The sequence below is a fragment of the Coffea eugenioides genome, chromosome 2, assembly GCF_003713205.1.
Source record: "Coffea eugenioides isolate CCC68of chromosome 2, Ceug_1.0, whole genome shotgun sequence".
NCBI classification, from domain to species: Eukaryota; Viridiplantae; Streptophyta; class Magnoliopsida; order Gentianales; family Rubiaceae; genus Coffea; species Coffea eugenioides.
In genome coordinates, this window is record NC_040036.1 from 34121757 (window position 1) to 34134466 (window position 12710).

Below are 12710 nucleotides of genomic sequence, written 5' to 3' on the forward strand. Positions count from 1 at the left end.
AAATTGAGTTGAAACACTTAAATCTTCTTTCTTTCATTATGTTATTAGTTTAATCATATTCAATGGGGGTTTGTCTTGTTGCAAACAGAAGGTATTGTACTTCAATAGCAAGATCGAATCAAAATTTTTTGCTGGAAAAGGGTTCTCTCTCTCTCTCTCTTGAAAAGGGGTTTATGCGGTTCGTGACCATAAAATTAATTTGTGATGTTGCTTTCATGTTCTTCGAAAAGGCAAACAATGATATGCAGAACCATGTGTTTGTAAATTACAAATTATGGTTGTAATTTTTAAAATTTTTTTGAAAATAAAATAGGTGATCACTCAAATTCGTTCAATCTATATGTCTACTATGGTGGAGCATACATTAAAGAATTGGAACAAAAATATATGGGGGGTACCGTGGAGCCTTTTGAGAGGGTTTTGGCTCCAAGATTAACATAGCTTCTGTGAAAGCCAAGCTTTTGGCTGTTTACTTGGGTGTCACCAAGATACCAACTATAGGTATATAATCCCTACTAGAGATGGCAAATCAAAACTTAGACAAATAGATAGTAAAGAGGATTTCACGGACATGGCTAGTATAGGTAAACAAATTGAGAAAGTTGAACTTTACATTGTCCATGACTTTCATATTAGATCTATGGATCCTAGCAGCAACAGGTCAACTTTTGAAAGTGAAGGTGAGAATGAAAATGAAAATTTGTTCTGTGTGGACATCATATTTGATGACTTCCTTGGAATGAAGAACTTCCAGTTAATGTATCTAAAAAAGCAGATTGGGGAAAATAAAAAAAAGTAAAGGGAAAGCTCCTACTATGATTGAAAAAGATAAAAGTGCAGATGATGAAAATGAAGTAGAATTAGAGTCAATGGACGGTGGTCAAAGCTTTCATGATAGTGACTACGATTTTAGGGAAGATGAGAATGACATAATATTCAAGAATTGTGCTACTACAGTTGACAAGGCAATTGATGGTCAGATTGGCATAAATGATGCTAGTTTTGGAGGGAAAACTACCATCCTAACTGGTGAAGAGAAGAAGGGACGTGTAGGCACATAGGCAAGAAAAAGTAAAAGAAGCTATTGCTGCTAACCATGACTTTAATATTTATGATGGTGACTAGATTCCAGTCGAAGAGGAATCTGATTCCATGAGCACAAAGGAGTTAAATAGTTGCTATGGTTCCTTGAATGAAAATACCTCAAGAAAGAAGCCGAAATATTAAGGTTCAGACAAAAAATTGATACGAAGGACCCTAAATTTTTTGTTGGTTTATTGTTGACACAAAGATGATGTTTAAAAGAGCAGTTGAATCTTATTCTATGAAGTGGGGCACGGAGCATGGTTGGGAGAAGAATGATAAGAACAGGGTCAGGCAAAATGCAAGAACGAAAAATGCAACTAGTTTGCTTATGTTGCAAAAGAACCAAATTGTGATGCAATTGTGTCAGAATGATGGACCAGAACATTAATGTGGTAGAACTTTAACTTTCTATAATAAACATGCAAATTCAGGTTACTTGATTGGGTATTACATGGAGTTCTTGACGACAAATAGGAAGGCTACAATTAGTGCATTTAAGTACAAGGTACATGAAGAGCTAAATGTGAACACTACAAAAGACCAAGCATACAAGACCTTTGGGAAAGCCAAAATTCTGATCCATGAAAAGTATAAGTAACAATACACAAGAATTTGGGACTATTGTGAGGAATTGTTAAGTTCAAATCCAAGTTCCACAGTGCATGTAGAGACAGAGGTTGATGAGAATAATGGAAAGGAAAGATTTCAAAGGCTATACATTTGTTTTGTATCCTTGAAAAAAAAGCTTTAAAGAAGGTTGCCGTCCTGTACTTGGTGTGGATGACTGCCATCTAAGAGGACCACATCCAGGAGCAGTCTTGACAGTTGTTGGGATAGAAGCTAATGACTGCATCTATCCTATTGCATATACAATAGTGGAGACTAAGAACAAGAGATCTTGGACATGGTTCATTGAGTTCTTAAAGTTTGATCTCAATATCTATGATAAAAAAAGATGGATATTTATCAGTGATAGGCAAAAAGTAGTATGATTTCAATCAACTAAACCAACCTTAATTAGAAAATTCAAATGTTGGAAAAATAACTTCTTATGACTAATTTCTAAATTTTTTCATATTTTATATGATAATGTTTGGGTTCTACCATCCAAGATATTCTTCCCAGATTGGAGCATAGACATTGTGTTAGACATCTACACAACAACTTCAAAATGCTCCATCTTGGTGAAACACTAAAGAGTATGTTTTGGGCTTTGTACAAGATCCTCTTATGTCAATAAATTTGAAACCAAAATGGATGTGTTGAATTAGTATGATGAGAATGCACACAAATGGCTAATGGACAATACATCACTATACCATTGCTCTATGTCACATTTTAGGACCAAAGCCAAATGTGATATTCTTCTTAATAACCTGTGTGAGAGTTTTTAATTCTGTGATATTAGAGGCAAGAGAAAAGTGCATCCTTGGTATGTTTGAATGCAGTAGGATATACCTAATGAAAAGATTGAAGATAGAAAGAGAGTGGATGAGAAAAAAGAATGATGTTATCTATCCAAAAATTCGAAAAAAAAAAAAACTTGAAAAGGCAAAAGATGATGCTAGATCAAATATTGCTAGGAGGTCTGATGATGACAAGTTTGAGGTGACACATATGTATGGGAACACATTTGTTGTTGATTTAAAGGCAAGGACATGTACATGCAAAAAATAGGAGCTCACTAATTTACCTTGCTCACATGTTATAGGCTGCATTGCATTGATTGGAGCTGAGTTAGAAATTCTAGTGCATCCATATTACTCTGAAGACGCAAATTTAAAGGTTTATGAGCCAACTATTGGTCCAATTAATGGACCTAATAACTAGAAAAGATCTAACAAGGTCCCTATGTATGCACCTAAGAAATTGAAACTTCCTGGTAGGCCTAAAAACGCAAGAAGAATAGAATCGAATGAGCTAAGAACTAATTTCAAAGGGTGTACAAGACTATCTAGAAAGTGTATCACACAGATGACTTGCTCTGAATGTTACCAAGTTGATCAAGTGCCTGAATAAATTGATGTGCAACCCGCTGCTCCAAATGAAAGCTCTCAAAGGCTGTGTAGGACCATGTGTTTTTTTTTTTTGTCATGTTTTGTGGTAGAGCAAAAGAACATGCAAGCACAAGCTTGGAGAAATAGGATGGTTGTCGTGAAAAAGAGAAAACAAACAGTAACCTTTTGTTACCCTGAAACTCTATACAAATTATTAATTGTTACTTACACTTGAAGGTTCTCACTAGACATGAATTTGCAGGCTCATATGATATTCAATGAGCCTGATGTATAGTGAAAATGAATGGAGCTGAAGGAGTTGCTGCTGAAGTTGTTTGATTGGTGGTTGGAATTTATCTTTTGTCCTTATTGGTAGTTGTTGAAGTTGCTGCTGAAGTAGGCTACTAAAGTAGGTTGAAGTGGTTGCTGTTGAATTTGTCTTTTGTCCTTTTTGATAGTAACAAATGGCTAGAATATGTGGCTAGGATTAGCTTCATTTGGCAACGATTTCAAGTATTTCTGAGAATTTGCTAGAAATTGATTTCATGGGGTTCACATGTTTTTGTAATGAATCTTGGAAGTTATTGTTTTTGGCTGTTAGGAGTTGGATTCTAAGGCTTATTTGTTGTTTTAGAAACATTGTGTAGCTTCTAAATAGCTAATTCCATTTGAATGAAGTTATGTTAGTTGATAACTATATACTCCCTCCGTCCCACTTTGATAGTCCTAGTTTTTTTTTTCACACAGTTTAAGAAAAAGTAGTTAACTTTGTTGGAACAATCAATTTAGGTAGCTATTTTCCTAAAATACCCTCACATTAATTAGAGTACAACTTTATGAAAACTTGAATTGATGGTAAAAAAAAAAATCAACTCTCATTAAATGGGATAGATTTATAATAACAACAACTTACATTGAATAAGGGTATTTTAAGAAAATTAAAATACAACTATATTCTTCAATTGGAAAGTGGACTACAATTTGGGACAGACGAAAAAGGAAAACAACACTATCAAAGTGGGACGGCGGGAGTATCATATTATTCCATTTGACAATATTATTCATATGCAAGCAAACTTAATGTTATGCAATTCTGCCAATTTAGTTAACAATGACCAAACAATATACATGTATCACCAAAAACTCAATTAAGCTACTCTCCTTCATATCCAACATTGAATTTGTAAACATACAACTTGGAATTCAAAAATATTATAAATCCATAACAATCCATATCCAAAACATATCACTAACTTGATGAAAACTCAGAATTACTTCATTTTAAGAAGACAACATTACATGGTCCAAAACATATGAACCATAAAATTTCATACAATGTCCAGAGCTAGCACAACATCTTCAATTCTAACAAGCCTTGCTTTTGTCTTTGGGTGTCTCCAACTACAACAAGAACTAAAATGTAGCAACAGATACAAGCCAAGAACAATATTTTCACTTTTGCCTTCAATTTGTTGATTTCAATATTTAGTGCTGCATTTTCCCTTTCGGCATTTCTCTACTCCCTCAAAATTGCAGCCATCGTATTCTTCATTATGGGTAGATCATACCACAAAAAAATTTACAAACACCACGTTTCTGCATTCACTACTATTTCATAGTCAAAATTCAAGCAATATTTCAACAAATCTTAACATTTAGCACATCGACCTTCTCCTACCACAAAGCCACCGGCCGTTGCTCTAGATGGACTTCTCATGATTGACTACATTGCCCAGGCACTGGGTCTACCTCTCCTGAATCCGATCAAGGATACAAAGGCAAATTTTGAGCAAACAGCAAATTTTACCGTAGCCGGTGCTACGGCACTATCATCAGCTGTTCTCGCTCGTCATCATGTTAGAAATCCAGTGACCAACAGTTCCCTTGACGTACAGCTTCAGTGGATGAAAGATCACTTTCACAAATTTTGCCACAATGATTGTGAAAGGAAGCTTCAAAACGCTCTATTTATGGTCGGTGAAAGCGGAGACAACGATTATAATTATGCATTCCTTCAATACTTTGATGAGGCTAGAGATACGCTTAGAATTTAAGAGTTAGTACCTCTAGTTGTTGCCAAAATTAAGCATGCTGTTGAGAAAGTTATTAGTTTTGGAGCAAGGACAATAGTGGTTCCTGGCAACTTTCCAATGGGATGTCTGCCAATTTATCTTACAAAGTTTGGGCTAGAAGCGAAGTAGATGAGTTCGACGAGAATCATTGCATATGGCTATTGAACAGCTTTGCAACTTTCCACAATGATCACCTGAAGAAGGCGATTGCCGAGCTGCAAGAGAAGTACCCATATGTAACAATCGTCTATGGAGACTACTACGCTGCATATGAACAGTTTCTCAAACTAGGTGAAACTGAAGGTTTTGAGCTGCAAAAAGCTTGTTGTGGAGTTGGAGGGCTGTACAACTTCAATGAGACGCGAATGTGTGGATTTCTAGGTGTAAAGGCTTGCCGTGATCTCGAAAGATAGGTCAGCTAGGATGGAATTCATTTAACACAGGAGGCTTACCGCATGATAGTGGATTGGTTGCAAGCTGATCTTTTCTGGAATTTGCGTTGCCATCATTGAACAATTCTATCAACTTTATCATGTTCTTCAAGCTCCTACAGTAGTAGTACTCGAGTCCCAGTATGCTTTTTCAGTCCAGTAGCTTAGTTTAGTTTTAGCTAATGGGAAGCTCTTGTGTGACTAATTTCGTCACCAACTATTTGAGCACTTACTTTTATATGAAACTTTTTCAGTTTTTATCAAAAAAAAAAAATCTTAACATTTAGCACATACAAAAAATTACATCCATACAGTCACAATTCGGCATTGTTGAAGGCAGTGGCGTCCATGATTTTTTCTCCATTATAATATTTGTCATTTCCTTCATAAATCAAGCTTTCTAATTCTGATCCATTTGAGCCAATGCTGTTTGGGACTCGATCACTAGTTGAGCTTGAGAATGCTTTGTCCCAATTCCTTCTCGTATACATTTCATTGCAGTGATTTTGTGCACAAGTTTGGGAAATTTGTGAATTTATTTAGATCTCCTTTTTTTTGGATGAACCCTAGGTTTAGAATTGGGTCCGTCATCGATTTTACTTCTTTTGTTACTACCCCAGCATTGAAGTACCTAAAATACCCTTACTTAGTTGTTCAATTAGCAGTTTGATAGAATTTACATGGTGGCGCCGCTGCGGTGTTCCTCAATTGGAACCGGTAAATAAGTTTAGGGATCAAATTAATCAAAAAAATTATATAAGGATGAAATTGACACTATAAAAAATTTTAGGGACAAAATTGGTCATTTTCCCTAACTAATTTATAACCATTTTATTGAAACAAATGTTGTCGTATGAATCAAGTAATTATCTTGTCTTGTTGGTCGAGAATAAAAATTAAATATTAAATTATTAGAAATTTATTATATAAAATTTCTAAATTTATAACATTGAAGGTGGTGCTAATTTATTGGATAGTACTAATTTGGGTTTAAAATTACAACATCATTATGAATAGTCTTAAAATTTTTGACATTTTTTATTTATTTTGATGGCATTTATTTTTTTCTCTTATTTGGTGCAGAGAATGTTTTTATCTCTTTTTATCATATAAGAGGCGATGAGAGACTTTTTTTTCTTTTAATTGTGTTAGGAAAATATTTTTACCTTTTTGACACATTGCACTTGAAAGTTGATTGAAGTATAATTTTGAAAAACACTAGTGGATCAATAATTAAGATGATAGTATCAAACAATTTTAATTAATTAAAATTTGTAATTGGTTTTATAAACATCTCTAGTTGTATGAAAAGACATGTTTTTGTATTGACAATTTTTTTTATCAAATTGCTATGGGTATTTTTGTCATCTTAATAATAGAGGTGTAGATTTAGACTGAGGGGGTGTGGATTTAGCCCTACCCTTTCTATTATTTGCCATAAGACATATGCAAGCTTACCTCAAACATTTCTTTCAAACAGAAGTATGAAGAATATTTTCTCGTAACTAAAGAGAAGATGGAGTAAGGTCAAGATTAGCGTCCTGTTCGATAACCCAGTTAATTATTTAAATTTAATGATTTAAATCTTAACATGTTTAAACGTGTTTGATAGCCAAAAATAGAATATCTAAATTAATTAATTGACATTGAATTTCCTGGCAAAACTTGCTCCAAAAAATAAATGATAAGTTGTTTACGTATCACTTAATGTGATATATACTCAAATGTATTAAATTTAGTAATTAACAATTCAGTATCTTAATTAATTCAGATTTCAGTTTTCAAACTTTAGTTTTATCAAACGCACGTGAAGCACCAATGCAGCTAGCTTGAGCCAGCTAGAATAATCACTCACCAAGTTTTCCAAGTAATCTGCTGAAGCTTTTCGAAGCTATCCCGCTAAAACAATAATCCAAGAATTTTCTACTTGTGTTTACAAAGTTAGAGAGAAATCAAATTAACAGAATTAATTAACTTCATCATATTTTAAACAAATTTTCAATCACAATTAAGTACATTTTATAATAGCATCCCTTCTTGCCACCAACAATTTTGAGTCAAGAAAGACGTCACAATAAGAAATTACAGACCATCTTTATAAATTTTAAAGCTACATTTACATACTAGAAAGTCTAGAATGGCATATAGTTCTGCCACCCGGGAATCAGCAATTGTAAAATGCAGAATGGGAAAGTTTGAGAATGAAAAGCACAATTTTCTAGTACGTTATCTATTGACAAACTGGAAAACAAATGGAGGACTAGAAGGTAAATTTGGAGAGGCCATTTATCAGAGACCATATTTTGTTTACAGGCACATTATGGTATGATTTAAAGACTAACTAAATTCTTCTCCTCGAAGCTTTTCATGGTATCCTTTAGGCTCATCTCCAAAGGGATGTAGTGAATCCCTAAACTTCTGACTTTTTCTTGAGATATTTTGTAGTCTGGAAAAGTAAGGCTGCTACAGTCGATGAATCTGTCGGATGACAAAACAATTTTTGAAATCAATAGTAAACAAAAGTGTAGATAAAAATGAAAGAATGATACGCTGCAAAAGTATGTAAAGATCATAAATCTTTCATGTTTGATGAAGGGTAATCTTTAAATCAGAAACCAGATTAATTGCCAATTTCAAGCTGGATGATGCATGGACTGTTCAGTAAATTCTTTTCTTTTCCATAATGTTGTTGAGGAGGTCACAGGTCTTCAAATGCAGTGCAGATACCAAAAATGGATCAAAGAGCCTAAATAACACATAATTAAGAAGGGAAAAATACACTCACTTTGCCGGGAATTCGAGAGTGGGGTAAAGTTCTTGAAGAACCTCGAGGAGCTGAGAACCGTTTGCAAATCTTTCAACGAGACAATATCTTCCATTAGCAGAAGGGATTTCAAAGGCGAGAATATGTGCACAGGCAACATCTCTAACATCAACCCATGGCAGAGTTGCATTGGGAAATGATTGAGCCCCTGTATTGCCATTAACTAGAATGATCATTCTTGCCAGGATATAAGTTTAGATATCAGTATGACTGCACGAAGCCTTGTTCACAGGAGTTCATTGAGCCATCCTTTCTTTGTTTGAATTTAAGAATACAAACATTTAGCGAGTGATAAAGCTCACACTAGATCAACATTTTCAGAGATAAAAATGATGATTAAGTGACCTAATAGTTTCCTGAAATTACCTGTTACTAGGTTCAGGATGAGTTCTACACTTTGGTTGATCGTTGGCTGCAAGAGAGGACCAATGACCAATGCTGGATTTATTGCAACCATGTCAATGCCATGCTCCTTTGCAAATTTCCACGCAGCATTCTCAGCCAAGGTCTTCGATAACATATACCACAACTGAAACACCAAAAATTTGGTAAGCTGCTAAAAAAGCATTGTTTTTCAATTACAGAAACCATACCTGCATCAGTGAATATATATATATATATATATATATATCTGACCACCATGCTAATCCTCAGAATTAATTCAGTATTTCTGATAATTTGTGAGAAATTTCTATCAAGTCATGCAGATATCTTATCTTTTCTCCATACTTGGACCAAATTAAAATACCATCAGACTTTGTCCATTTGAAAGCGAAAATTATACTAGTATGTATATGACTTCAAAGATAGTTTTTGCAGGAAGAATATAGTAATGGTTACACACCTCATTCTTTTCACAGTATGATGGATCTGAAAACCAGCTCTCGTCAACCACCACATCATCCTTTAAATCAGTATTGTTTATAACTGCTGCCATTGAGGATGTTAGAACCACTCTCTTGACCGATGGAACTCTTGCACAAGATCGTAGCACATTCAGTGTTCCCTTTACTGCAGGGTCCAGTAGTTCCGCCTAAAAATTGAAGGCAGAACAAGAATTGAGTCATTATTCAGGAAATTAAACGGAAATCAATTTTCGGTTCATACCTATAAAGAGCTACGACACCAAAATTCTGTTTTTAGATACCACTGCAAATTCATTGAGTTAAGTAGGTACATCATGTGTGAAATTTTTATTGTAGCTTTTCGTTACTCCTGATAACTAAAGCCTACTGTGTCAAGCTCAAACTAATTATGCTCGCAATTAAGTGAATCTCCACATATTCTGTTCTCTGCACTACCTATATCAGCCCCAGATCATGTTCTGAAGTTGTTTGAAGTTAAAAGTTACATGTGAATGAACTATTATCATCTTAGATAATAGATAGTGAAGAAATAATTTCACTGCGGTGACTATACTAATGTTGCATTAAAAGCATATAATAAGAAGTCTAGAAATCAAATCTGAGAAATCTTTGAAGAATTTTATATTCCACGGGCTCTGTTTGCTGAATGCTAATACCATGTTTTTCAGAAAATTTTTGTCGCGAATCTAGTTATGTTTTTATCTCACATATACTTTTTTTTCACATGTATATATAAATTTAACGTAGCAAACAACAAAAAGTGCCGTTCCTGAAAACAGTTTATTAAAAACCCATCCAAACTGGTGACATAGACGTACCTGTGGATCTCTGGCTGGAACTGAAAATTGACAAGGAGATGCAGTATGAAAAACACCTTCGCATCCATTAACTATTTCATCAAAGGATCCCTCTTCTAGCAAGTTTGCCTTAAGCAAAAGAAGCCTCTCCTTGGCTCCATCAAGTGAAGTCAAATGCATTGTTTTTGTTGGGTCATCTGTGCATTTGTAGGTAGTACTCAGACTTGTTAGTGACATTTACGCTTGCTTTGGAAGTTCAGGATAGAATATGAAAGAAGAAAAATCTTACATTGAGAGAGAAAAGAGAACAAAAGCAAAGAAAGGAGATGACAACTCTTTACTATCCTCTATAGAGAATGTATAATCGTTGCCACTTAGAACACCTTAGTTCTTATGTTTATTTGAGAGCAAAAAAGCAATTCAAGGACTCGTGATGAACTGTGCAAACTTTCTCTCCATTTATTCCCACCACTCAAGCAAAGAAATGGGAAATAATGAATAAAATTTCTTTAAGGATCTTAGAATTATCTCCGTATCCATCTAAAACTCTTAAACATGAGAAAGTTTTAATTAAAAAAAGTACTTCTAAGCACTTTCAAGGAATGGTAAAGTATAAGACTCCACATGTACAGCGTGCAGTATGGTTCAAGTTGGTAACAGGCATAACAAAACAATAATAATATCCTAGAGACCTGTATGCAAACAGGATACAGGGACCATTCTTGATTGATGATTCTGCTCATGAATGAGAAGAACAAATGCATGGAACAACAAATCCATGGAGAAAAAATGGACTTACTGAGGTCACGAACTGAAGCTTTAACAGTATAACCGCGCTCAAGCAGCAGCTTCACCAGCCATGAAGCTATGTATCCTGAAGCTCCTGTAACACACACCACCTTCCCTGCACCAATCATTCTTGCTCTTGTATTTTATGTGAACTAATATTGCTGTGTTTTCCCCTCCTAGTTTATCTTATGTGTGCCTGAAGTACAAACTGTTCTGCTACACATATATATATATATATATATATATATATATAGGAGAAGAAAGTCAAGAATGAAGATTTGACTACAAACTGCATGATTACAATCCTCCATTTACCTTATTCAAAATTATAATTCAAAATGATTTATAATTGAATGTTGACCGCAAATTACGTGATTAGATCCTCTATTTCTCTTAAAATTATTGTGCAAAATTATTTTTAGAGACACGAGGTGTTGATAACTCGATTGTTCATTGTGGAAATCTGGTCAACCCTAGTTATATGCAAAGAACAGAATGTACAAGTATGTTTACCATTTGATTATGCAACAACAGATTATGCATAGTTCAAATTAGTATCATGCATAAATAAACATATTGTATAACTGATCTGATTTTTTTATGCAATTAGTTGTTTACTGTTGGTATAAATTTAAGTGGTACATCTAGAGAGTGATTTGGACTCTGCAATTAATCCAACCACAACAATAAGCTAAATCCCATGTTAGACCGTTAAACTATAGAAACACTTCCATTTTAATTTTTAAATTTTAATATTGGACTTTTTATCCCTAAAAATATGAAATTCATCCCGTTTTAGTTTTTAAACTTTAATTTTGGATAGTTTACCCCTAAAGTATGAAATACATCCTATGAATGTATCAAAACTAACAAAATAGTAAGCAAGTGATGCTCATGATTTAATGAATAAAGTGAGATAGATTCATACTAGCTAATTTAGGGGGTAAAGTGTCAAAAATTAAATTTAAGAACTAAAGTATGATGGGGATAAAATGTCTAAAATTAAAATTTGAAAACTAAAATTGGTGCATCTATAGTTTAAGGGTCCAAAATTGAATATACTCACAAAATATTAAAAAAAAACCCTACTTTCCGAACACATACATAGTGGACATATAGTAAAATGTTAAGTGATTCCTGTTTGTTTAGAAGTAAAATGTTAAGTGATTCATGTTGTATTCAGAAGTAAGAAATTTTTGTTACCAAACAAGATTAATTTAAAACATACCTAATTCATTAATTTTAAATATTTAATGAGTTTACCAACACCCTTTTAGTCCTTGAATATTCTCTTTTGACAGAATCAAAAGAATATTATTGTTTTCTTGAATAAGGATAATGTATATAAAAATGAGCAAGTTGATGGAAGTTACTATGTGGAGCAAACCATACTCATGTAGGTGAATTGAAGCTTTGAATTGAATGTCAAAATATGACCCCATTCTTTGCATGGATGTTTAACTTATTCATCAACTAATACAAACACAAACGACATGATACATTTTATTTCTTATAGAGCTCCATAGAGGAAAGTAGGTAGTAAAATATACAACCAAAACAATTTATGGTCAATTCTTGCCAGCTACGTACCTTCATAGGGTTAGTTCAGATTGGTATTTCAAAAGAATAAAACAAGGGTCCGTGTGTGTATATGGTCTCAAGTACTTATCATTTGGTTCTTTCATTTGAATAAAAAATTAAAAATTAAGATAGTGAACTAGACAAAAGCTCGAGTCCAATCATAATTTTATGGTTAATTATACGAATAACTCAAATTGCTTGATTGATTGCCATAAGGTTAATAGTATACATATACAATGTTCTTGATGTATATAGATTGTTTCAGCC

The 12710-nt window shown here is 33.8% G+C and overlaps 1 protein-coding gene across 2 annotated transcripts; it reads right to left on the bottom strand.

Moving 5' to 3' along the window:
- Positions 1-7916: 7916 nt before the first annotated feature.
- Positions 7917-10990, bottom strand: LOC113760997 (cinnamoyl-CoA reductase 1-like). 2 transcript variants are annotated; one of them, XM_027303783.1, is made up of 6 exons: positions 10873-10990; positions 10095-10270; positions 9255-9443; positions 8777-8939; positions 8372-8558; positions 7917-8064 (listed from the first exon to the last, which is right to left on the bottom strand). In XM_027303783.1, the coding sequence occupies exons 1-6, from the start codon at positions 10988-10990 to the stop codon at positions 7917-7919; spliced, it is 981 nt and encodes a 326-aa protein (XP_027159584.1). The 2 variants fall into 2 exon arrangements, with proteins under 2 accessions (XP_027159584.1, XP_027159585.1); XM_027303784.1 differs by having other exon boundaries at positions 7917-8058; positions 8369-8558.
- Positions 10991-12710: the final 1720 nt, after the last annotated feature.

Excerpts from the sequence above, each read along its gene's own strand:
- LOC113760997 (XM_027303783.1), bottom strand. The coding sequence starts at position 10,990 with ATGATTGGTGCAGGGAAGGTGGTGTGTGTTACAGGAGCTTCAGGATAC. Across the intron at positions 10,271-10,872 it reads AGCTTCAGTTCGTGACCTCA|ATGACCCAACAAAAACAATG; the intron begins GTAAGTCCATTT and ends ACAAATGCACAG. Across the intron at positions 9,444-10,094 it reads TTCCAGCCAGAGATCCACAG|GCGGAACTACTGGACCCTGC; the intron begins GTACGTCTATGT and ends TTCAATTTTTAG.